At 55.2% G+C, this 23272-nt stretch overlaps 1 protein-coding gene across 2 annotated transcripts; it reads left to right on the top strand.

Annotated features, from left to right (window-relative positions):
• The first annotated feature begins 51 nt into the window (after positions 1–51).
• SART1 (spliceosome associated factor 1, recruiter of U4/U6.U5 tri-snRNP) lies at positions 52–18337 on the top strand. Of its 2 annotated transcripts, none has more exons than XM_010366444.2 (20): positions 52–564; positions 2279–2336; positions 3046–3101; positions 3624–3750; positions 3874–3979; positions 4236–4313; positions 4430–4529; positions 4619–4761; positions 4893–5099; positions 5792–5916; positions 6004–6119; positions 6213–6355; positions 14915–15088; positions 15168–15278; positions 15518–15605; positions 16096–16186; positions 16298–16433; positions 17095–17184; positions 17289–17410; positions 17516–18337. In XM_010366444.2, exons 1-20 carry the CDS (start codon positions 252–254, stop codon positions 17532–17534), a joined length of 2403 nt encoding a protein of 800 aa, XP_010364746.1. In that variant the 5' UTR covers positions 52–251; the 3' UTR covers positions 17535–18337. The 2 variants fall into 2 exon arrangements, with proteins under 2 accessions (XP_010364746.1, XP_010364747.1); XM_010366445.2 differs by having other exon boundaries at positions 305–564; positions 3583–3750.
• Positions 18338–23272: the final 4935 nt, after the last annotated feature.

Here is a 23272-nt window from a genome sequence, read left to right on the forward strand (position 1 = left end):
CCCTTGAGGAGCGCATGCACAACGGGACCACTGGCTCAAAGAACCCACCCGACCTGCGACGGCGCGAATGTGCAGGGGAGCTGTGATCCCGGTTTTCCCATGAGTCTCTGGGGCCGGCTCCAAGGTGAGCGACGGAAGCAGCCGCTCTTAGTTTCCGGCAACACGACAGCGGCTGACGAGCGACCCGGAAGTATTTCCATTTTGCGTTGTCTGGGCTCGGCGGCAGCCCGGCTTGGAGTGGACGTGCCACTATGGGGTCGTCCAAAAAGCACCGCGGAGAGAAGGAGGCGACCGGGACGACGGCGGCGGCCGGCACCGGGGGCGCCACCGAGCAGCCGCCGCGGCACCGGGAACACAAAAAACACAAGCACCGGAGTGGCGGCAGTGGCGGTAGCGGTGGCGAACGACGGAAGCGGAGCCGGGAACGTGGGGGCGAGCGCGGGAGCGGGCGGCGCGGGGCCGAAGCTGAGGCCCGGAGCAGCACGCACGGGCGGGAGCGCAGCCAGGCAGAGCCCTCGGAGCGGCGCGTGAAGCGGGAGAAACGCGATGACGGCTATGAGGCCGGTGAGGAGGCGGGGCCTGCGCAGGGGCGGGTCGGGCAGGGGTCCCGGAACGCGCGGGTCTGGGTGTGCGCGCAGTGTCAGCGAAGCTCTCCGGGCCAGGAAACCCCCAGGCTGTCTGTATCAATTCTTATTAAATAGTCTTTCTACGGGATCCCGTGAGCCCAGAAGTTAGAGGCTGCAGTGAGTTGCGATCCCGCCAATGCGCTCCAGCCTGGGCAACAAAGCGAGACTCTGTCTCAAAAAAGCTTTTCTACAGTTGTTTGGGATTAGAGGTAGACTGTCTCCACCTGGCTCCTTGAGGACAGAGGGCTTCCATTTTCCTCAGTTGTCTTGTACAATCACAGATTCTCAATAAATGTGTTGAATGAATGAATGAAGTAGTGTCAGCGTATGCAGAGGCAAGAAAAACCTGGTATTTGACGAATCGTATTGGACGAATCTTGTAGGGCTCATGGTAGAGAAAGGAAGGAGTAAGATAGGCAGGGATGTGAACACAAAGGACCCTGTACTGTAGGCTCTGTTAAGAAATGTAGATTGTCTTGAGGGTAGTAGGGAGCCATGGCTGTGAGTTGAGGAGTGAGTTGCTCAGATCCGTATTTTGTAAACGTTACTAGATTGAGAACTTAGTCAAAGGTGGTCAGGATTGGAGACCAGGAAATCAGGAGGGCTACAGACCAGGCGAGGGCTGATGGTGGCCTGCACCAAGGCAGCAGCAGTGGGGTGGAGAGAAGTGGACAGGTTGGAGAGGTGTTTTGGAGGAGAAATGAACAGAACTCAGCACTTGTATGAGGGTGGGAAGGAGAAGGAATTGAGGATGACTCCTTGAATTTTGGCTTGAGTAGCCAGATAGGTAGTGGGTGTCATTTCTGCTGAAATTGAGGAGTAGGGAAGAGAAGGAGATTTGGAGCGGGGTGGGGGAAGATAATTCACTTTTGGGGTTGTCAAGGTTTATGTGCATGGGGAAATCCAGAGATTGGACTGGATAAAGCCACTGGGAGTCAGTATCTGGGTGGCCAGTGAATTCCCCTGAAAGAATGCGACATGAGAAGCTGGAATCAGGAATAGAACCTGAGAAATGTCCTTATGTTAGTAGTAGGCAGAGAAAGATGTTACCAAGAAAAGGAAATAGAGTAACCAAAGAGGCAGGAAAACCTTTGTGTCATGGGAACTTTGGAAACAGAGTATTGTTAGAAGGAGGGAGTGATCAACAGTCCCACATACCACAGGAGATCAAGCAAAACCAGAACTGAAAAGAACCCGTTAGATTAGAAACGAAGGAGACTGGTGACTTTGGGGAGCCTGAAGAGATTGGGATCCAGGGCCCAGGTGGAGGGTGGAGCTTTTAAGATACAGGATGGGAATGCAGGAAAGGAAGAGGTTTTTTTTTTGAGACAAAGTCTTGCTCCATCTCTTTAAGACACCTTGTCTCTTAAAAAAAAAATGAAAGAAAAAAGGAGAGGGCAGAATGGTGACTGTAGCAGTTTGGATCTCTTGGGTCAGGAAAGGAAGGTGCGCAGAAGAGGCAGGGCTCTGAGACTGGACTCGGGCAGAGGAGCTGCTGGGGAGCTTGGGTGGAAGAAGCTGCTGTTTTCTGCTGTTTCATCAGGCCCAGGTGCTGGTGAGGGGCCCTCATCTTTGATCCTGCAGTTGGAGCCGACGATGCTGGCTTCTTGGCCCTATGTTCAGCTCCTGAGCCATGCTTCTTCTTCTTCCAGCTGCCAGCTCCAAAACTAGCTCAGGCGATGCCTCCTCACTCAGCATCGAGGAGACCAAGTGAGTACTGTCTCCCTTGTTTCCACTTTGTTTTTCTTTTTCTTTTTCTTTTTTTTTTTTTTTTGGAGATAGAGTCTCGCTCTGTCACCCAGGCTGGAGTGCAGTGGCCAGATCTCAGCTCACTGCAAGCTCTGCCTCCCGGGTTTACGCCATTCTCCTGCCTCAGCCTCCCGAGTAGCTGGAACTACAGGCGCCCGCCACCTCGCCTGGCTAGTTTTTTTGCATTTTTTAGTAGAGACGAGGTTTCACCGTGTTAACCAGGATGGTCTCAATCTCCTGACCTCGTGATCTGCCCGTCTCGGCCTCCCAAAGTGCTGGGATTACAGGCTTGAGCCACCGCGCCTGGCCCCACTTTGTTTTTCTAAGATAGGTGGCTCTGGGGCCAGCCCTGGGGAGGCTTTCTCACATGAAAGTGTGCTAATTGGAGTTGGAAAGTTTGTATAAATAATTTTAGCCAACAGTAAAGTTATAGAAGAGGAAACTAATACCTAAGAGTAAGGTGGCATTCACCAGTTAGATGCAGACCAGGCTGGCGCCCATGTTTCCTGCTTTGGAGGCCAGGGCCCTTCCCAGTGTCCTAGGCTTCCTGGGGCAGACCGTGTGTTTGGGACCGCTCACTCCCACCCTGTTTCTCCTCCTGTCTGTCTGGAAATGCACATGGCGCCCTGTGTCTTTGATAGCCCCTAACACTTGTATCTCTTGTTCTCAGTAAACTCCGGGCAAAGCTGGGGCTGAAACCCTTGGAGGTCAATGCCATCAAGAAGGGTGAGTATGGGGCTGAGGATGGGGTTTGGGAGAAAGGGCTATCTGAAGGGGTCTTTGAAGAAGGTGGGATTAGAGGGCAGGTTCAGCACGGTTTAGTGGTCTTACACATGCATATTTGCCGGAAGGCACGAGGTCCCTTCTTGCTGTTATAATGGGGACCTGGGACTCTGCTTGTTCTCTGAGTTAGAGCCGTGGCCGTCGCATACTCACTCTGGCTGTGAGGTGTTGTTAGATGGACTGGAAGACGTGCACACTTGCTGCAAACTGGGCTGTGCGGGGGTGGGTCTGTTGTTTTTCTTTAAAGCACGATTTGAGAAGCTTTGGAGCCACAGAGGGTCCTGTTGTGCTGCGTGGGTTGGCCAGGAGTGTGGGGACGAAGTGGGAGCAGGGAGGTGAAGGATTGTTCCTTCCTGTCCTGACCCCTTCTGGCCCCCTGAGCTGGAAGGGGGCAGGGTGAGTGGCTCCCTCCTCTCCCCACCAGCCATGGGCGGGCATAGCCTCACGTCTGGGCCCCCCTTCCAGAGGCGGGCACCAAGGAGGAGCCCGTGACAGCCGATGTCATCAATCCTATGGCCTTGCGACAGCGAGAGGAGCTGCGGGAGAAGCTGGCGGCTGCCAAGGAGAAGCGCCTGCTGAACCAAAAGCTGGGGTGAGGGGTCCTGGCCAGGGCAGGCAAGGGAAGGGCTGGGGAGGCCACCATCCTTGGCTGCCTTTTGAGTGGGGTTGGGAGCAGGAGCTGGGCTCCTCGAGCATCACTTTCTCCCCTCTTCAGGAAGATAAAGACCCTAGGAGAGGATGATCCCTGGCTGGACGACACTGCAGCCTGGATTGAGAGGAGCCGGCAGCTGCAGAAGGAGAAAGACCTGGCAGAGAAGAGGGTGAGCACCTGGGCAGCATGGGGTGTTTGCCCAGTGCTTCTGGTGGCCTGACTGGGCACTGAGGCAGGGGCCGACCCCAGAGAGGTGAGACGGGGTTCGGAGAGAGGACGGGCTGTGGTCGGTAGCATCCGCTTTGGATTCTCAGCAACTTTCCTGCAAGACCTGCTCATTTTGCACTCCACTTGGTAGAGCCCTGAGTGTTTTCTGGTGATGCTGAGTGGCCTGAGGTCCTAGGTCACTCCTCCCTGTCCCATAGGCCAAGTTACTGGAGGAGATGGACCAAGAGTTTGGTGTCAGCACTCTGGTGGAGGAGGAGTTCGGGCAGAGGCGGCAGGTGAGGCTGCGGCAGCCGGGGCGGGTGGTGCAGGGTGCACTGGCGGCCTTGCTACCTGGAATCCCAAGGTTGGGCGCATGGAGGGAGGTTCCTTACTCGCCTGATTCTTCCGTTAGGACCTGTACAGTGCCCGGGACCTGCAGGGCCTCACCGTGGAGCATGCCATTGATTCCTTCCGAGAAGGGGAGACCATGATCCTCACCCTCAAGGACAAAGGTGACGCGAGCTGGGTGCCTTGGGTCGGGGCACAGCCTCTGCTGAGTTGCAGACAAGTGTGAATGGCCACTGCTCTGTGCTGCCCGCAGGCGTGCTGCAGGAGGAGGAGGACGTGCTGGTGAACGTGAACCTGGTGGATAAGGAGCGGGCAGAGAAAAATGTGGAGCTGCGGAAGAAGAAGCCTGACTACCTGCCTTATGCCGAGGACGAGAGTGTGGACGACCTGGCGCAGGCACGGCCTGAGCAGGCTGGGCGGCGGGGGCTGGGGTGGAGAATGTCGGGAATAGGGGCTCTGAGGAGGTGGTGGCTCAGTGGCTTTTCAGGAGCCACCCTGGGTCCCAACCTGTACCTCTTGCCTTGCAGCAAAAACCTCGCTCTATCCTGTCCAAGTACGACGAAGAGCTTGAGGGGGAGCGGCCGCATTCCTTCCACTTGGAGCAGGGGGGCATGGCTGATGGCCTGCGGGAACGGGAGCTGGAGGAGATCCGGGCCAAGTTGCGGCTGCAGGCTCAGTCCCTGAGCACAGTGGGGCCCCGGCTGGCCTCTGAGTACCTCACACCTGAGGAGATGGTGAGCCTTCTTGCACCTTATACTCAGGGTCACGATTCTCTCTCCCCCTGGGGCTCCTGCGCTGCCCGCAGGCACTGGGAAGAGAGGGCAAGTATTTGTGTTCACAAAGCGCTTGGCCTCGCCGGCGAGCAGTAAATGGCAACCTGGGGAGGCACCAGGTGTTGACGGGTCAGTGCTGCTGAGCCAGATGGGCCCCAGTTAGTGTTTCCGCTCTGCCATGCTGCCAGCTTGTGCCTTGGGTAAGCCATCTGTGAGTCTGGAGTGCCCCATCTGGAGTGGCAGTGATAGGAGCCACTTCCTGAGGTTGCTGTGAGGAGTGACAACATGGGTGAGGGGTGACTGGAAAGGTGTGCCTGGATTCTGTCTGCAGAGTGACTGTGTGAACGTGAGGTAGACAGCTGGTGTAGTAGGCGTCTTGCTCAGTGGGTAAGAGCAGGACTCTGGAGCCAGACTGCCCGGCTCTCCCACCTAGGAGCTGGGCGACCTTGGGGAAGGTACTTAACCTCTCTGTGCCCCAGTTTCCCTAGCTCATCAGTGGAATGGAGATAGTAACCACCCCACGTGTTGCTCATGTGTGAGAAGTGCCCAGGACACTGGCTAGCACAGAGGAACACCAAAGAAGCGTTCATCCTCGCGGGCTTGTGGTGGCCTGCGTTTCCCCGCCCCGCCCCACGCCTCCCTCTTCCCCTCAGGTGGCCTTTAGAAGGACCAAGCGGAGGGTGAGGAAAATCCGCAAGAAGGAGAAGGAGGTCGTAGTGCGGGCAGATGACCTGTTGCCTCTTGGGGACCAGACTCAGGATGGGGACTTTGGTTCCAGGTGGGCTTGGACACCGTGGTGGGGCAAGAGGGCTGGGCTGGGGTGGCCCGGGGGCCAGTGCTCACCAGAGCGGCCTCCTTCCCTCAGACTGCGGGGACGGGGTCGCCGCCGAGTGTCTGAGGTGGAGGAGGAGAAGGAGTCCGTGCCTCAGCCCCTGCCGTCGGATGACACCCGAGTGGAGAACATGGACATCAGTGATGAGGGTGAGGGCCTGGCCAGGGGATGGGAGGGGGCAGGGACAGGAGCCCCGGGTTGGAGAAGATGGTCTGAGCAGGCATCCCCTGTGTTTCCCCCAGAGGAAGGTGGAGCTCCACAGCCGGGGTCCCCGCAGGTGCTGGAGGAGGATGAGGCGGAGCTGGAGCTGCAGAAGCAGCTGGAGAAGGGACGCCGGCTACGACAGTTACAGCAGCTACAGCAGCTGCGAGACAGTGGCGAGAAGGTGAGGCTGGGCATGGGCAGGCCTGGGGCTACCAGTGCATCGGCAGTCACCTGTCCTCACGAGCACATGTGTCATAGAGAACAGCCACATTCCTGTCTGAAACCTCTTTTCCATTTGTTTTTTGTTTTCTGGGTTTTTTTTTTTTGAGACAGAGTTTTGCTCTGTTGCCCAGGCTGGAGTGCAATGGCGCGGCCTCGGCTCACTGCAGCCTCCGCCTCCCTGGTTCAAGTGATTCTCATTCCTCAGCCTCCTGAGTGGCTGGGATTACAGGTGCCTGCCACCACACTGGCTAATTTTTGTATTTGTAGCAGAGACGGGGTTTCACCGTGTTGGCCAGGCTGGTCTCCAACTCCTGACCTCATGATCTGCCTGCCTTGGCCTCCGAAAATGCTAAGATTACAGGTGTGAGCCACTGCGACCAGCCCTGGTTAAAGTCATGTTTTCTGTTTAAAAGTCATGTTTTGCAAAAGTTTTTAGATGCCTGCTTTAGTAGGGGATCCTTTCCTCGCCTCTCTCTTCCTGTGCATGTTTGTTGAGTGCCTGCTGTGAGTAGTGCATTGTTCTTGGGCCGAGAAGGGTGAACAGGACAGCCACGGGGCCCTGGACTCAGGGAAGTGGCTTTCTAGAGTGTGTGGGGGAGAGCTTAGGGAGCAGCAGTGACCTTGTGAACGCAGGAACGGTAATTTCTGATGGTGACGGGAGCTGGGCACTCAGTAGACCAATATAATGTGTTGGGGGTTGGGATCTTAGACGGGGGAGTGCAGGGAAGACCTTTCCAAGGTACTAGTTCAGCTGAGACTTGAGTCACACAAAAGAGCCAGCCTTGCGAGGGATTAGGGGTGGCAGCAGGTGACAGGCTGACGTTTAGGCGGTAGACCAACCAGCAGATATCTCAGGAGAAGAGACCTTAGAGTGCCTGAAGGCCAGGGAGGCCAGAGCAGAGCAGAGAGTGAGGGGGTGGTGTGAGCTGAGACGGAGAGGTCAGGAGGCCAACGCAGGGGGAGTCTTGAGCCCATGGTCATCGCTGCCCCATAGGCACAGTGTGCCAGGCACTGCCCGCATGCTCTGTATTTGTTGATTCATTCCATCCTCCCAGCAACACTCTATGAGGAAGGTTCTGTCACCTCCGTCATTCCAGAGGCCACATTTTTAGCCCAACCCCACACTTCTCACCTAGGAAGAAGCCAAGAAAGGGTGTCCAGGAGAGGGAGCAAGGGAGGTAGGCTTCTGATACCACTGGGAGGCAAAGAGGGAATAGTTGCAGTGGATTCAAGACCGGGAGGACAGGGGAGTTGAGGAAGTGAGGGCTGCACCCGGGACAGAGACTGGTCCGGACTGGAGAGGACATATTTGAGGTTTAAAGGGCTGGAGAGGGCGTATTTGAGGTTTAAGGGCTTATGGTCTCTGTCTGGCACCTTGGGTGCTCTGCTGTTGTAGGGAAAACAGCCAAGACAGTCTGTAAATGAGTGGGCGTGACTGGGTTCCAGTAACACTTTATTTCTAAGAACAGGTGGTGGGACATAGTTTGCATGGCCTGGCTCTAAAAAGGAACAGATAAATGGGGTGATAGGCTGACAGGGCTGTTTTATGACTGAAATGAACATAAGGGTTATTAGTCCCATGGATCTCAGCCTGCCTGAACATTAGACTCACCTAGGAAGTTGTTTCTGTTGTTGTTGTTTTAAGAAACAAGGTCTCGTTCTGTTGCCCAAGCTGGAGTGCAGTGGCGTGATCATAGTTCACTGCAGCCTTGAACTGCCGGGCTCAAGGGATCCTCCTGCCTCAGCCTCTCAAGTAGCGGAGAGCACAGGCATGCGCCACCACACCTGGCAAATTTGCAGAATTTTTGTAGAGGGTCTCAGTGTGTTGCTCAGGCTGGTCTCAAATTCCTGAGCTCGAACAATCCTCTTGCCTCCACCTCCCAAAGTACTGGGGTTACAGGCTTGAGCCACCAGGCCCGGTCTAGCCTAGAAAGTTTTTGTTGTTGTTTTTTGAGACGGAGTCTTGCTCTGTTTCCAGGCTGAAGTGCAGTGGCACGATCTCGGCTCACTGCAACCTCCACCTCCCGGGCTCAAGCAATTCTCCTGTCTCAGCCTCCTGAGTAGCTGGAACTACAGGTGCACACCGCTACACCCAGCTGATTTTTGTATTTTTAGAAGAAACGGGGTTTCACCATGTTGGTCAGGCTGGTCTCAAACTCCTGACCTCATGATACACCTGCCTCAGCCTCCCAAAGTGCTGGGATTACAGGCATGAGCCACTGTGCCTGGCCACTTAGAAGGTTTTTTAAACATATGAGCCACACCCCACATACTGTGCAGGCAGAAAAGTGGAAAGCCTATCACAGTGAACACCTTTGTCTTCTAGAGTCAGTAATTATAAATATTGTTACAGTTCTTTCTCTTCTTTTTTTGCTGACCACTGCAAGTTGCAGATATCATGATACTGCATCCTTAACTACTTCAGCAGGCATCTCACGAAATCAGGGCCTTCTCCCGCATAGCCACACTGCCCTAACAAGCCCATAAATGCTGTAAAACAGCAGCTCGCATGCCCAGACTTTCCAGTTATCCCCCAAAATGTCTTTTTAATTTTTTGTTGTAAGCAGCATCCAATCAAGTTTCACACCCGCAAAGGAGCCTTTTTCTGACTAATGGAGATTCTAGAGTATGTGGGAGAGACAAATTTATGACGGAAGAGGAAAAAGATTTTGGCAGGCAGTGGTGGAGCCTAGAGTACAAATGGAGGGTGGGCTTGAGCGAAGCCAGCTCGTGTCGTCATTTATTTCGGGAGGGAAGGTGGGGAGGGCACAGCAGCTGTGGTGACCTTGGTTAGGGGAAGTCAAGGCAGCCCATGTCCGATTGCTCCGGTGTTCTCGAGTGACGAGGAGGCAGGGGTGGTGGTGCGAAGAGACGGGAGATACTGTTCTGGAGAGTGGTGGGCAGACATACCATTGGAGAAGAGCAGGCCTGCCAGGCAGCGTGGATGGTGGGATTAATGGGCTGAGGAGGGGGATGGTGGGATTAATGGGCTGAGGAGGGGGATGGTGGGATAAATGAGCTGAGGAGGAGGATGGTGGGATTAATGAGCTGAGGAAGTTGATGGTGAGATTAGTGAGCTGAGGAGGGGGATGGTGGGATTAATGAGCTGAGGAGGGGGATGGTGGGATTAATGAGTTGAGGAGGAAGATGGGATTAATGGGCTGCTGAGGAGGAGGATGGTGGGATTAATGAGCTGAGGAGGAAGATGGTGGGATTAATAGGCTGCTGAGGAGGGGGATGGTGGGATTAATGAGCTGAGGAGGAAGATGGTGGGATTAATAGGCTGCTGAGGAGAGGGATGGTGGGATTAATGAGCTGAGGAGGGGGATGGTGGGATCAATGAGCTGAGGAGGGGGATGGTGGGATTAATGAGCTGAGGAGGAGGATGGTGGGATTAATGAGCTGAGGAAGTTGATGGTGGGATTAATGGGCTGCTGAGGAGGGGGATGGTGGGATCAATGAGCTGAGGAGGAAGATGTTGGGAATAATGGGCTGCTGAGGAGGAGGATGGTGGGATTAATGAGCTGAGGAGGAAGATGGTGGGATTAATAGGCTGCTGAGGAGAGGGATGGTGGGATTAATGAGCTGAGGAGGAAGATGGTGGGGTTAATAGGCTGCTGAGGAGAGGGATGGTGGGATTAATGAGCTGAGGAGGGGGATGGTGGTGGGATCAATGAGCTGAGGAGGGGGATGGTGGGATTAATGAGCTGAGGAAGTTGATGGTGGGATTAATGGGCTGCTGAGGAGGGGGATGGTGGGATCAATGAGCTGAGGAGGAAGATGGTGGGATTAATGGGCTGCTGAGGAGGAGGGATGGTGGGATTAATGAGCTGAGGACGGGGATGGTGGGATTAATGAGCTGAGGACGGGGATGGTGGGATTAATGCCCTGAAGCAGTAGATGGTAGGATTGAGGATTGGGTTTTCTAGGGAGGAGGGACAAGGCAGTTAAGCGTTTCACAAAGGAGAGGTTCTGTTGTTTTCCCCCGAGTCTAAACTGGGTACTGAGGGACATAACAGAGAGTGATGGGTGTGAGGACAGGGCCTGGAGTCGTGATGTGGTTGAAGAATTACTAGATTGAGGTTAATACAGTCAGTGAACTACAAAGAAAGGATGGAGAGGACAGAGAGGATCCTTGGAATTGAGGGATTGTTTTGTTTTGTGACAGTGTCTCACTTTGTCGCCCAGGTTGGGGCGCAGTGGCTCCTATTAGCTCACTGCAATCTCCACCTCCCTAAAGGTACTCTGTCCACATACAGTCATTGGGGGTTAGGGCTTCCCCATATGAATTTAGGGGGTACACAGTTCCTAGATAGGACAACATATTGTCAAGATGTCCATATCATGTAGTTCATTTCTAGGTTAAATGCAATTCCAGTAAAAATCCCAGTAGGGACTGTTTTCGAAGCTGGCAAACTGATTCTGAAACTGGATAAAGTAGGGGCATTGTGGCAGTGTGAGATTGCATAAGGATAGACTAATAGGACAGAGAGACCAGACAGAGGGGCCCCGAGACAGAACTGTGTCCCGGTGGAAAGAGATGCTCATCAGTGCAGTGAGTGGGCTTGGGACAGTCAGTTATCTGTTTGGGGAAAAAGTGAAATTGGGTTTGTACCTCACACCTCGCAGATAGATTAAGAACTTCAAAGTAAAAACATAACATTTCGGAATCAAACTAAGGAAATTACATTTCTAACTTTTTGGTAGAAAAGATGTGTTTAAGGCCGGGCGCGGCTGCTCACGCCTGTAATCCCAGCACTTTGGGAGGCCGAGGCGGGCGGATCACGAGGTCAGGAGATCGAGACCATCCTGGCTAACCTGGTGAAACCCCGTCTCTACTAAAAATACAAAAAACTAGCCGGGCGTGGTGGCGGCGCCTGTAGTCCCAGCTACTCGGGAGGCTGAGGCAGGAGAATGGCGGGAACCCGGGAGGCGGAGCTTGCAGTGAGCTGAGATCCGGCCACTGCGCTCCAGCCTGGGCGACAGAGCGAGACTCCGCCTCAAAAAAAAAAAAAACAAGATTTGTTTAAGTCGTTAGCATAGCCAAAGCAAGAGAATTGCTTGAGGCCAGGAGTTCGAGACCAGGCTGGGCAACATAGCAAGATTCCCCCCTGCCCAACCCATCTCTAAAAATGTGTTTTTAGTTTGCTGGGCATGGTGGTGGGCACCTGTAATCCCAGCTATTTCGGGAGGCTGAGGCAGGAGAATCACTTGAACCTGGGAGGCAGAGGTTGCGGTGAGCCGAGATGGTGCCATTGCACTCCAGTCTGGGTAACAAGATTGAAACTCTGTCTAACAACAACAAAAAAAAATACAAAAAAGAAAACAAAAACAAATAGCTGGGCATGGTGGTGGGCGCCTGTAGTCCCAGCTACTTGGGAGGCTGAGGCAGGAGAGTAGTGCGAACCCAGGAGGCGGAGCTTGCAGTGAGCCGAGATCGTGTCACTGCACTCCAGCCTGGGTGACAGAGCGAGACTCCGTCTCAAAAAAAAAGAAATTGGAACATAAGGTTTTTTTTTTTTTTTTTTTTTTTTTTTTTTTTTTTTTTTTTTTTTTACAAAACATATGAAGAATGTAAAAACACAGACCAAAAAAAGAAGATATTTGCCCATATATACAACCAAGAATGGGTTGATGTCAAGAGTATACCAACAGACAAAACAAATCAACAAAACAGAAAATAGGCAAAAGATGTAGGTAAGACAGGCAGTTCACAGAAGAGAAAGCCTAACTGACCACGAAAATACCCGGTGAACCCAGCTTCAGGAGGGATCACGGAAAGCTGAGCCAAAACAGTGAGGCACCTGCCACCCCCAAACAATTCTGCAGAAAGGTCCAAGCCTGACAGTAGCAAGTATGAGTAAAGACGTGGAGCAGCCAGAATCCTCAGCCACAGGCAGGAGTCTAATCAGACAAGAGAGGGAACGTGTGTGTGCCCCGGGCTCACCCCACACCTCTCCTGAGTGTGCCCACCTGCACCAGGACACAGTGTCAGTGGGCCTGCAGCTGCAGTACTTGTGACAAAAAAAGTCCGTCCTTAGTGGGCTGGAGATCGAGGAGCATCCGGCTCACGGGCTGTGATTCCATAGGGGAAACTGATGAGCTACAGCCATGTGCATCAGGGTTACTCTCAGAGGCACAGATTTTTTTACAAAACAAATTACAGAAGAGTCGTACAGTGTGGCTCAGGTTGTAGAATACTTAATACACAACAAAATAACTGTTCAGGGGCAGGTCCTTAGGTGCCAAAGCCATGAAGACAAGCCAATGAGTCATGACCACAGATGGGGAGGGGACGCTCAGGTCTGAGCAGGGCGTTAGTGATGCTGCCCCAGCCCAAGGCAGAGGGACATGGGTGTGTGTTTAGTTACTGTTTTAAAAAGCATATCAGCGGCCGGGCGCAGGGGCTCACACCTGTAATCCCAGCACTTTGGGAGGCCGAGGTAGGTGGATCACGAGATGAGATCGAGACCATCCTGGCTAACATGGTGAAACCCTGTCTCTACTAAAAATACAAAAAAAAAATTAGCTGGGCATGGTGGCGCATGCCCGTAATCCTAGCTACTCAGGAGACTGAGGCAGGAGAATCACTTGAACCCGAGAGGCAGAGGTTGCAGTGAGCCAAGATGGTGCCACTTCACTCCAGCCTGGCCAACAGCGAGACTCTGTCTCAAAAAACAAACAAACAAAAAAAACCGCATAGCAGCTGGGTGTGGTGGTTCACGCCTGTAATCCCAGCACTTTGGGAGGCCAAGGTGGGTGGATCGCTTGAAGTTGGTTTTGGGACCAGCCTGGGCAACATAGTGAAACCCTGTGTCTACTAAAAATACAAAAATCAGCTGGTCGTGGAGACATGCACCTGTAATCCCAGCTACTCAGGAGGCTGAGGCAGGAGAATCACTTGAACCTGGGAGGTGGAGATTACAGTGAGCCGAGATCACGCCATTGCACTCCAGCATGGGTGACAGAGTGAGATGATCTCAATAAATAAATAGCATATGATGCGGCCGGGCGCGGTGGCTCAAGCCTGTAATCCCAGCACTTTGGGAGGCCGAGGCGGGCGGATCACGAGGTCAGGAGATCGAGACCATCCTGGCTAACACGATGAAACCCCGTCTCTACTAAAAAATACAAAAAACTAGCCGGGTGATGTGGCGGGCGCCTGTAGTCCCAGCTACTGGGGAGGCTGAGGCAGGAGTATGGCCTGAACCCAGGAGGCGGAGCTTGCAGTGAGCTGAGATCCGGCCACTGCACTCCAGCCTGGGCGGCAGAGCGAGACTCCGTCTCAAAAAAATAAATAAATAAAAAATAAATAAATAGCATATGATGCATTAGATGTACCCCCTTTTATGTTTACAATGAAATTCATTAAAAAGTAAATGTTCCTGGATGTCCTGGAAGATTTTTTTTTTTGGGGGACAGGGTATTGCTCAGCCCAGGCTTGAGTGCAGTGGCAACATCACGGCTCACCCTAGCTTCGACCTCCAGGCTCAAGCGATCCACCCACCCCAGCCTTCCCAGTAGCTGAGACTACAGGCGTACACCACAGTGCCTGGCTGATCTTTGTATTTTTTGCAGAGACTGTTTCACCTTATTGCCCAGGCTGGTCTCAAACTCCTGGGCTCAAGTGATGCTCCGGCCTTGGCCTCTGAAAGTGCTAGGATTACAGATGTGAGCAACCATACCCAGCCCCTGGAAGATTTTTTTTTTTTTTTTTTGAGACAGGGTTTCACTCTGTTGCCCACTCTTGAGTGCAGTGGTGTGATCTTGGCAGCCTTGATCTCCCAAGCTCAAGCAGTCCTCCCACTTCAGCCTCCCAGTAGCTGAGACTATAGGCGTGTGTGACCACAATGGCTAATTTTTATATTTTTTGTAGAGATGGCATTTGGGCATGTTGCCCAGGCTGGTCTCCATCTCCCAAACTCAAGCAATCCACCCGCCTCAGAAGTTTTTTTTAAAAAATCAATGTAATATAAAATGGAAGAGGGGTGCAGAAGTGGACATAGTGACTCGAACCTTCACTAAGGAGTGAGGAGTTTGCTGTTGGGGCTGCAGGGTTGAGGGAGGAGTTTTTTTAAGAGGGGAGATAGTGGGTAATCGTTGTGTGTGACTGGGCATCTGCGACAGGGGGGATAGCAGAGGGTGCTGGTGCCTGTGTGGGGGTCGCTGGATTCAGTGCTGGCAGCATGAGTGAGTTCTCTTCCTGTGTCACGGAATCTGCTTTCTTGGTGAAGCAGGAAGCAAGAAGCTAGGCTGTGGGAAGTCAAAAGAGTGGGCCACCTCACTGCCCTGCGGGTTCTAGAAGTGCTATTCAAGTCCCATTGACGGGTTTGGAGCAGAACAGTGACCCCAGTGAAAGAGGTGCAGAGTGGAGTCGGGAGGCAGAGAGCAGCTGGGCCTGCATGGGCTGTGGGCGTGGCCTGTCTTGCTGCTGCCAGGGAGGACCCTTGGGTTCCTGGGTCTCAATGGCATCACCCCAGAAACTGCTGGGTTTGCCCACAGCTGCTCCCTCCCCCAGGTGGTGGAGATTGTGAAGAAGCTGGAGTCTCGCCAGCGGGGCTGGGAGGAGGATGAGGATCCTGAGCGGAAGGGGACCATCGTGTTCAACGCCACGTCCGAGTTCTGCCGCACCTTGGGGGAGATCCCCACCTACGGGCTGGCCGGCAACCGCGAGGAACAGGAGGAGCTCATGGTGCGTCTGGGGTGGCCCCACCCTGCGCTCCCCTGGGCTGGCTGGGTGCCTGCACCAATCCTGGCCTTTTGTGCCCCAGGACTTTGAACGGGATGAGGAGCGCTCGGCCAACGGTGGCTCCGAATCTGACGGGGAGGAGAACATCGGCTGGAGCACCGTGAACCTGGACGAGGAGAAGCAGCAGCAGGATGTGAGGGCTGCGCCGCTGGCGGGTGGGCGTGGGGGTGGCGCTCAAGCTGGGGATGAGCACTGGGCTCAGTGTCCAGAGCCTCAGCCAGAGTGGGCTCTGCAGAGCTCCCAGGGCGATCTGAGGAGTAAGTGAGGAAATTAAATGTTGTGGAGGCCTGGTGCCTGGCGGGTGGTGACCAGTGGGTGGGGCTGAGAAGAGCCAGTATGGCCTGCTAACCACCCCTGTCACGTGTCCCCTAGTTCTCTGCCTCCTCCACGACCATCTTGGACGAGGAACCCATCGTGAATAGGGGGCTGGCGGCTGCCCTGCTCCTGTGTCAGAACAAAGGTAGGGAGCTCAGGGCAGCCCTGACTTGGGTGGGCCTGGGTGCTGCAGCAGGAAAAGGGCTGCTGAGGGCCTGCGGTGCGGCAGGTGCAGGCAGGGTCCCCTCCGGTCCCCTCTGCTTCCCCTTTCAGTTCCAATGCTGGAGCCAACTCCCTGGCCCAGAGCTACTCCTTCCCCTCCACCCCGGCATCTGTCCGTCTGCTCTGCCTTGGAGGCTCCACACCTGCTCCAGGAAGGAGAGGGGAGTTGAAACTGTTCCAGCTGTGGCGCAGAGAGCCCTGGTATTAGGACCCCAGCTTTGCATTTCCCTGGCCAGTGGCCCTTGGCATGGGGCTCATTTCTGGCATCTTTGCTTTGCCTGTAGAACAGGCCTGATGGCTTTCTAGAGACAAGGAAAGGGAGGTGCCCCCTCAGGGCCTGCTCTACCTTCTCAGGCGGCCCTGGAGCTGTGGCCCTCAAGGGGTTGGGAGTCTCACAACCCCTCTGTCCCTAGGGCTGCTGGAGACCACAGTGCAGAAGGTGGCCCGGGTGAAGGCCCCCAATAAGTCGCTGCCCTCAGCCGTGTACTGCATCGAGGATAAGATGTGAGTGTGGCGGGGTGTGTGCAGGGCTGATGGGCCTGTGCCAGCTCGGAGCTGCGGGAACACAGCAGGCAGCAGCTCCTCACACTAAGACCCCCCTCTGTCTCGGGCCAGGGCCATCGATGACAAGTACAGCCGGCGGGAGGAGTACCGAGGCTTCACACAGGACTTCAAGGAGAAGGACGGCTACAAACCTGATGTGAAGATCGAATACGTGGATGAGACAGGCCGGAAACTCACACCCAAGGAGGTGAGCAGGGCCTTTTGCAGGCGGAGGCCCAGCCTGCCACAGGAGGCCAAGCCCAGGGCCATGCAATGCCCCAGGGTCCTGGCTCCATCAGCCTCTGGCTGGGGCCTGGGGAAGTGCCACGGGTGGGGAGGGGCCTCAGGGCCGAGAAGGGCTGTGCCTCAGTTTGTCTCTAGTGGGCACAGCAGTCCTTTCGCAGGCCTGGCAGGAGGGTCCCACAGGCACTCGGGACCTCTGCCCTCCTGTCCCCACCCGTGTGAACCCTTCAACAGCTTTCCTGGCCTGCAGGGCCGTTCCAGCATCCAGACCCTTCCATCACTCTTGTAGGCTGCCCGACCCTCCTGCCCCACCACTCAGCTGCCCCCATGCTGTCTGCGGTGTCTCCCTCCAGCCCCAGCGTCCAGGCCCCGCACCTGCGTGGCAGGTCTCCAGGTTCCCTGTACTCTGCCACCATGGCAGCACATCTGCTAGCCAAGCTGGTCTCCCGGCCTCTGCTGGGGCCCTGCAGAGTGCCAGGGTCTGTGCCCTTTTCCTATCCCCTTCCCACCACCCCAGGCCTGGCATTGGGGTGAATCAACACCTGCCCTATTACACACCTTGTGGGCACAGGTGGCTCCGGCCCCAGCCAGGGCTCTGCAGCTCCCCTCATGCCCTGTGTCCCCAGGCTTTCCGGCAGCTGTCCCACCGCTTCCATGGCAAGGGCTCAGGCAAGATGAAGACAGAGCGGCGGATGAAGAAGCTAGATGAGGAGGCGGTGGGTGCTCTTGGGGACGTGGGGGGGCCTTGCGCCTGCCGGGGCAGGGGTGGCTGGTGTGTGGGGCCTGCTGCAACCCTTGTTGAGTGGCCCTGACCCCGCAGCTCCTGAAGAAGATGAGCTCCAGTGACACGCCGCTGGGCACTGTGGCCCTGCTCCAGGAGAAGCAGAAGGCTCAGAAGACCCCCTACATCGTGCTCAGTGGCAGCGGCAAGAGCATGAACGCGTGAGTGACTCGAGGCTGGTGGGGTGGGGTGTGTGGGGTGGGGAGGGGAGGGGTGGCGTGGCCTGTGCCCCCCTCTGCAGCCTCACGCCCTGTTCTTCTCTGCAGGAACACCATCACCAAGTGACAGCGCCCTCTCTCCCCGGCCCCACCCCAACCTTCATATTAAATAAAGCTCCTTCCTTATTTTTTCCTCCCTGGTTGTGGTACAGATTCCAGGGTTAGATCCTCGGTTGGGTGTGGCACAGAGTCTGGCTCCTGCTAGGTGAGACCCGGCCATCAGATGACACAACTAAACGACGGAAGAGAGAGAGCGAGAAGGGTCCTCTAAGGCTCCTTCCTTCTTCCCTGGCTGTCGGTCACCTCTCTGCAGGGCTGGCTCTCTGATAGAAAGTGGAAGGCGGTTTTAGAAACTCATCACCCTGCTCTCTCCTGGCCTTGGGGGCTGCACAGGTCACTGTCCTGTAATCTCTCCCTGTCAGAGAGCCCAGGGTAGCCCAGGACTGCCCAGCCTGGTGGGCTGGGGATTGGGTTTTGGGCAGGGTACAGGTGCCACCTTCTGTCTTGGCTGTCCTGTGCCACTCTGGTCTATGTCTAGAGGAGTGAAATTCCCAAGGTTGGACTGGGAGTGTTTTGTGCACGTGGTGTGGGGAGGGCTGAGCCCAGTGCCTCCTGGGAGACTTGCCCCATGTGCAGTGACCCAGAGAGATGGGATCCTTGGCCTGAACTCTGTGATAGAGCTTGACCGAGCTGCTGGGGGACATGCGAGCCTCAAATCCATAGAAAGACAAACGGCCACCTTGGGTGCCCAGGACACTGGTGCCCGGCCCCACGTACACTCACATACTTCCCAGGTGGCTCCCACGTTTTAAGATTTTAAAAATGAAACCAAAAAATAAATTGACGAAAACTGTGAACTTTAAAAAATAATCAGCTGGGCACAGTGGCTCACGCTTGTAATCACAGCACTTTAGGAGGCTAAGGCAGGAGGATCGTTTGAGCCCAGGAATTTGAGACCAACCAGAGTAATGTGGCAAAACCCCATCTCTACCAAAAATACAAAGATTAGCCAGGCGTGGTGGTGAGTGCCTATAGTCCCAGCTACTTGGGATGCTGAGGTGGGAGGATTGCTTGAACCCGGGAGACAGGCTGCAGTGGGCCCTGATTGAGCCACTGCACTCCAGCCTGGGTGACCCTGTTTCAAAAAAAAAATAAAATAAAAATTTAAAATAATCTTGGGGTGAGAAAACTGTAGACAAGGTGCAAAACCCAGTAGCCTGAAAATGCACAGTTGGCACTGACGCCAAGTGTGTTTGTGTGGCTGGAGCTGCAGGGCTGAGTCTTCGGGTGCCCTTCCTTGAGCTGTGTATTCTCTGTAGTTTGACGTCTGACTCTTGATTCTGTTTTCATCTTGGCTGCTTCCTGGGCTTCTTTAGGAAGGGTGTCCTGGGGTGTCTAGGCTGGGACTAGGACTTGGGGCAGTTTCAAAAGCCTAGGAGGAAGCTGGGAACACTGGCGTACGCCTATAATCCCAGCCCTCTGGGAGGCTGAGGCGGGTGAATCACTTGAGACCAGGAGTTCGAGACCAGCCTGGCCGACATGGCAAAACCCCATCTTGACTAAAAATACAAAAAAAAAAAAAAAAAAAGAACATGGTATGATGGTGGGTGCCTGTAATCCCACCTACTCAGTAGAATCGCTGGAGCCCAGGATGTGGAGATAACTGAGCCGAGATGGTGCCACTGTACTCCAGCCTGGGCAACAGAGTAAGACCTTGTTTCAAAAAATAATAAAGGAAGCCTAGGAGGTGCTTTCAGGGTTGGGACCGGGCAGTCAGTTGTCCCTGGCATGGACCCCAGGCCCCGGCCTAGCGTTCAAGTCACACCTTGACATCTGCAGGAAATGGTCCTTTAGGAGGCTGTCAAAGCTGCTGTCACAGCTGAAAATGACCGCAGCGTGGACTGGAGCCCAGGTGGAGCCAGGGTAGAACAGGCTAGCTTCAGCTCTGAGGCTTTCTGGGCCTAGTAACTGGGCAGAGTGCGTGGTGGGCCAGGGGCCGCCTCGTTTGCGCCATCTTGTGGTGGACCGGGGCCGCCTCGTTTGCGCCATCTTGTGGTGGGCCAGGGGCCGCCTCGTTTGCGCCATCTTGTGGTGGGCCAGGGGCCGCCTCGTTTGCGCCATCTTGTGGTGGGCCAGGGGCCGCCTCGTTTGCGCCATCTTGCTTCCTCTCTGCATCTCTGGCTCTTGGTCCCAGTCCAGAGACTTCCCTTCTCTGCCCTGGCATACTCTACTCCGCTCCCCAGCTGTGTCCTGCCCATGTGCCCAGGGCTGGGAGTGGCTGGGAACTACCAAATCCCTGGAGGCCTGAGCGCCCGGGGCAGACAGAACCCAAGGCGGCTTCCCAGCTCTGCTGCTCAGTAGCCGGACACCAACAGTGCTTCCCCTGCCCTCAAGTACCTGAGGGGCAGTGAGCCCTCAGCCAGGACCTCAGGAGCCAGGCGGGTGGCACTCAGGGAGGAAAGGGTGCTTATGTTTGCCCTCTGCGTTTCCCTTCACTGCTGCCTGACCTGGGGCAGGTCATCAAGTCTCTTGTCTCACCTACAAAATGGCAGGGGGAGGGGGTCGTGATCTCAGACTTCTAGGGCCACCCTACTGTACAGTTGAGGACCGATCCTTCCACAACTTCAACAAAAATGTGCTTAGCATTGGCAAGCACTGCCTAAGAACCCAGAGCAAAGCCGGACAGGCTACCTGGGCCCGTGGGGCTTGGTCCTAAGAGCAAGCAGCCACTGCGCAAGGGCATAGCCAGGTGTGAAGGATGGGAGGAGGCCCAGCTCCTGCCGTCCCAGGGCCCGTCTCCTCCAGATGGGCCTTCCGGGTTGGTGATGCTGACCCTAGCCCACAGGCCAGTGGTCCAGTGCTGTGTGGCCTTGGTTTTGAGCAAGGCCAGGACAGGGCCCTCCTCTTGCTCTTTGGGCCTGCCCCCTCCTATGCCCACATCCTACCCGGGTCCTCCAGGCTCCTCCAAGCCTCAGCCTGTGGCCCCAAACCTGCCCCACCCAGCCCCAGGCAGGGCCCTGCCTCTTCCTCCACAATTCAGAGATGCTCTGGAGGGCCCAGGCAGGCTTCCTCAAGAAGGGCTCAGCCCAGGTGTACATTGGGCAGTGGCTGAAGGTGACAACCAGGGTGAGGACCTGGCTCTGCTGGTGTGGGGTCTCTGGGCATCAGTGCCATGGGTGGGAGGGGCAGGCTGGTCCCAGGAAAGTGGGGATTTCACAGTAAGAGTCCCGGAGGAGCAGGACTGATTGGCTGGAGTTCCCAGAGAGATCCACCAGCAGTCATGTGGACAATGGAGAGCAGGGTGGGGCTGAGGACCCTGGCAATGCAGAGATTGCTAAAAAGAGTTTCCGAAACTGTGATACTGTTTAGAACCCATAGGAAAAGTTGCAAGCAATACAAGGTGTTCCCCTTGAAGCATTTGACAATCACTGGACAAGGGGATTCCGTACTGCCCCAACCAAGTGTGTGTTTCCTGCAGACAAGGGCGTTCTCCCACATAACGCCACCCAGGACATCGGGAAAAGTACCACTGATGCATCACTTCCACCTCATTTTAGACCCCAACTGTCCTAATGTCTATTTTTTTTTGAGTCGTGACCTTATTTATTTATAAGCACTGGGTGAGTCCCTGGCCACCCCCAGGACAGAGCAATCCTACCCAGCCCCAGCCCAGTTAAATACTACAGTTGGGAGCTAGGGGGCTCGAGGGAGGAATTAAGGGAAATACAGGCCTAGGGACACGTACTCTGTTAAATGGTCACATATAGGCCAGATCCTGTGGTCTGCAGAGCCACGGCTGTCACCACCCCCACACCAGGACGTGGAAGGTAGGGAGAAGAGCCTGAGGGAGCCGAGGCAGGCCCAGGGGTGCCCACCCGTCGTGCTCTGGAATGTGGAAGGAACAGGAATGGCTCTCGGGGAGTGTATGGGAAGGACGAGGTTAGAACTGTCTTCTTGTGGGACTCAGTGTTAGGAACAACACCTGGTTTGCTTCTCTGTAAACACAGCAGCCTTGCGGGAGCGGCTGGCCAGCAGAGGCTCTGCCTACCCCAGACCCAAACACAGCCCGGCTCCTTCCCACCTCTACCCAGAAAGGATGGCAGCTGCTGGCTCCCTGCTCCCTTGAAGGGGCCAGGCACAGTCTGTGAGTCCTCGTGGGGCTCAGGAGAAGCTCTGGACAGGGTGGCTGACCTTCAGGCAGGCCCAAAAGAGGGCCAGGCCCAAACACAGCACAGCCAGCAAAATGACAGACACCAGGCTGTGTGGAGGCCTCTGTGTCGCCCTGCGTGCTTCCTTGCACCAAAGTAGGCAGCAGATATGTCACTTCCATGGATGTCTGCACCGGTAGGTGACACTTTCCTGCAGCGAGGGTGACATGTGAAGTCTGTCCACGGAAGAGTATTCCTGCAGTGCCCATGGATGGCCCTGACACCCACCTGAGGTTCTGGACCCCACAGTGATGATTCCTTTGCAGCAGGGCCGAGGTCAGGTAACCCTCTGGGAAGTCACTTTGCAGACGAGACAGCTATGATGACTTCAGACATATTTCTCCCCGGGGTGCATTCTGGATTGGAGCAGCTTTGTTGCCAGCCACTGCATTGACTACAAGCTGATGAGTCCTGCCTTCCGCCTTGATGAGCAGTGGGCACGCTTGCTTGCCGGGCTGGGCAGTACCTCATAGAAGGGGGTATGCCTGGGGTGGGGCAGGTTTACTGGCTTCACTCAATGGTACAAAGGGGGTCAGTTCCTCTGGGCCCAGCCCCACCCCCATCCCACCCCACTAAATCATTGCCAAGGGAAGCCTCTCCATCTGCAGCCACCATTAGCAGGTCACCAGCCTAGTAATGTCCTTTTTACTTTTTTTTTTTTTTTTTTTTGAGACGGAGTCTCGCTCTGTCGCCCAGGCTGGAGTGCAGTGGCCGGATCTCAGCTCACTGCAAGCTCCGCCTCCCGGGTTCACGCCATTCTCCTGCCTCAGCCTCCCGAGTAGCTGGGACTACAGGCGCCCGCCTCGTCGCCCGGCTAGTTTTTTGTATTTTTTAGTAGAGACGGGGTTTCACCGTATTAGCCAGGATGGTCTCGATCTCCTGACCTCCTGATCCGCCCGTCTCGGCCTCCCAAAGTGCTGGGATTACAGGCTTGAGCCACCGCGCCCGGCCGTAATGTCCTTTTTACTTTTTTTAAGACAAGGTCTCACTGTGTTGCCCAGGGTGGAGTGCAGTGGTACGATCATGGCTAGCTGCAGCCTTGACCTCCTGGCTCAGGTGATCCTCCCACGTCAGCCTCCTGAGTAGCTGGGACCACAGCCACATGCTGTCATGTCTGGCTAATTTTTGTTAATTATTATTATTATTATTATTATTATTTGAGACGGAGTCTTGCTCTGTCGCCCAGGCTGGAGTGCAGTGGTGCCATCTCGGCTCACTGCAAGCTCCGCCTCCCGGGTTCACGCCATTCTCCTGCCTCAGCCTCCCGCGTAGCTGGGACTACAGGCGCCCGCCACCACACCTGGCTAATTTTTTTGTATTTTTGTAGAGACGGGGTTTCACTGTGTTAGCCAGGATGGTCTCGATCTCCTGACCTCGACATCTGCCCGCCTCAGCCTCCCAAAGTGCTGGGATTACAGGCATGAGCCACTACGCCTGGCCAATGTCTGGCTAATTTTTTTGCAAAGATAGGGTCTTGCTATGTTGCCCAGGCTGGTCTAATTCCTGGGCTCAAGCAATTCTCCTGCCTCAGCTTCCCAAAGTGCTGGGATTGCAGTATAAGCCACACCCAGCCGATAGTCTGTTTTAGCAAAAGGAT

The sequence above is a fragment of the Rhinopithecus roxellana genome, chromosome 15, assembly GCF_007565055.1.
Source record: "Rhinopithecus roxellana isolate Shanxi Qingling chromosome 15, ASM756505v1, whole genome shotgun sequence".
In the NCBI taxonomy this organism is placed as follows: Eukaryota; Metazoa; Chordata; class Mammalia; order Primates; family Cercopithecidae; genus Rhinopithecus; species Rhinopithecus roxellana.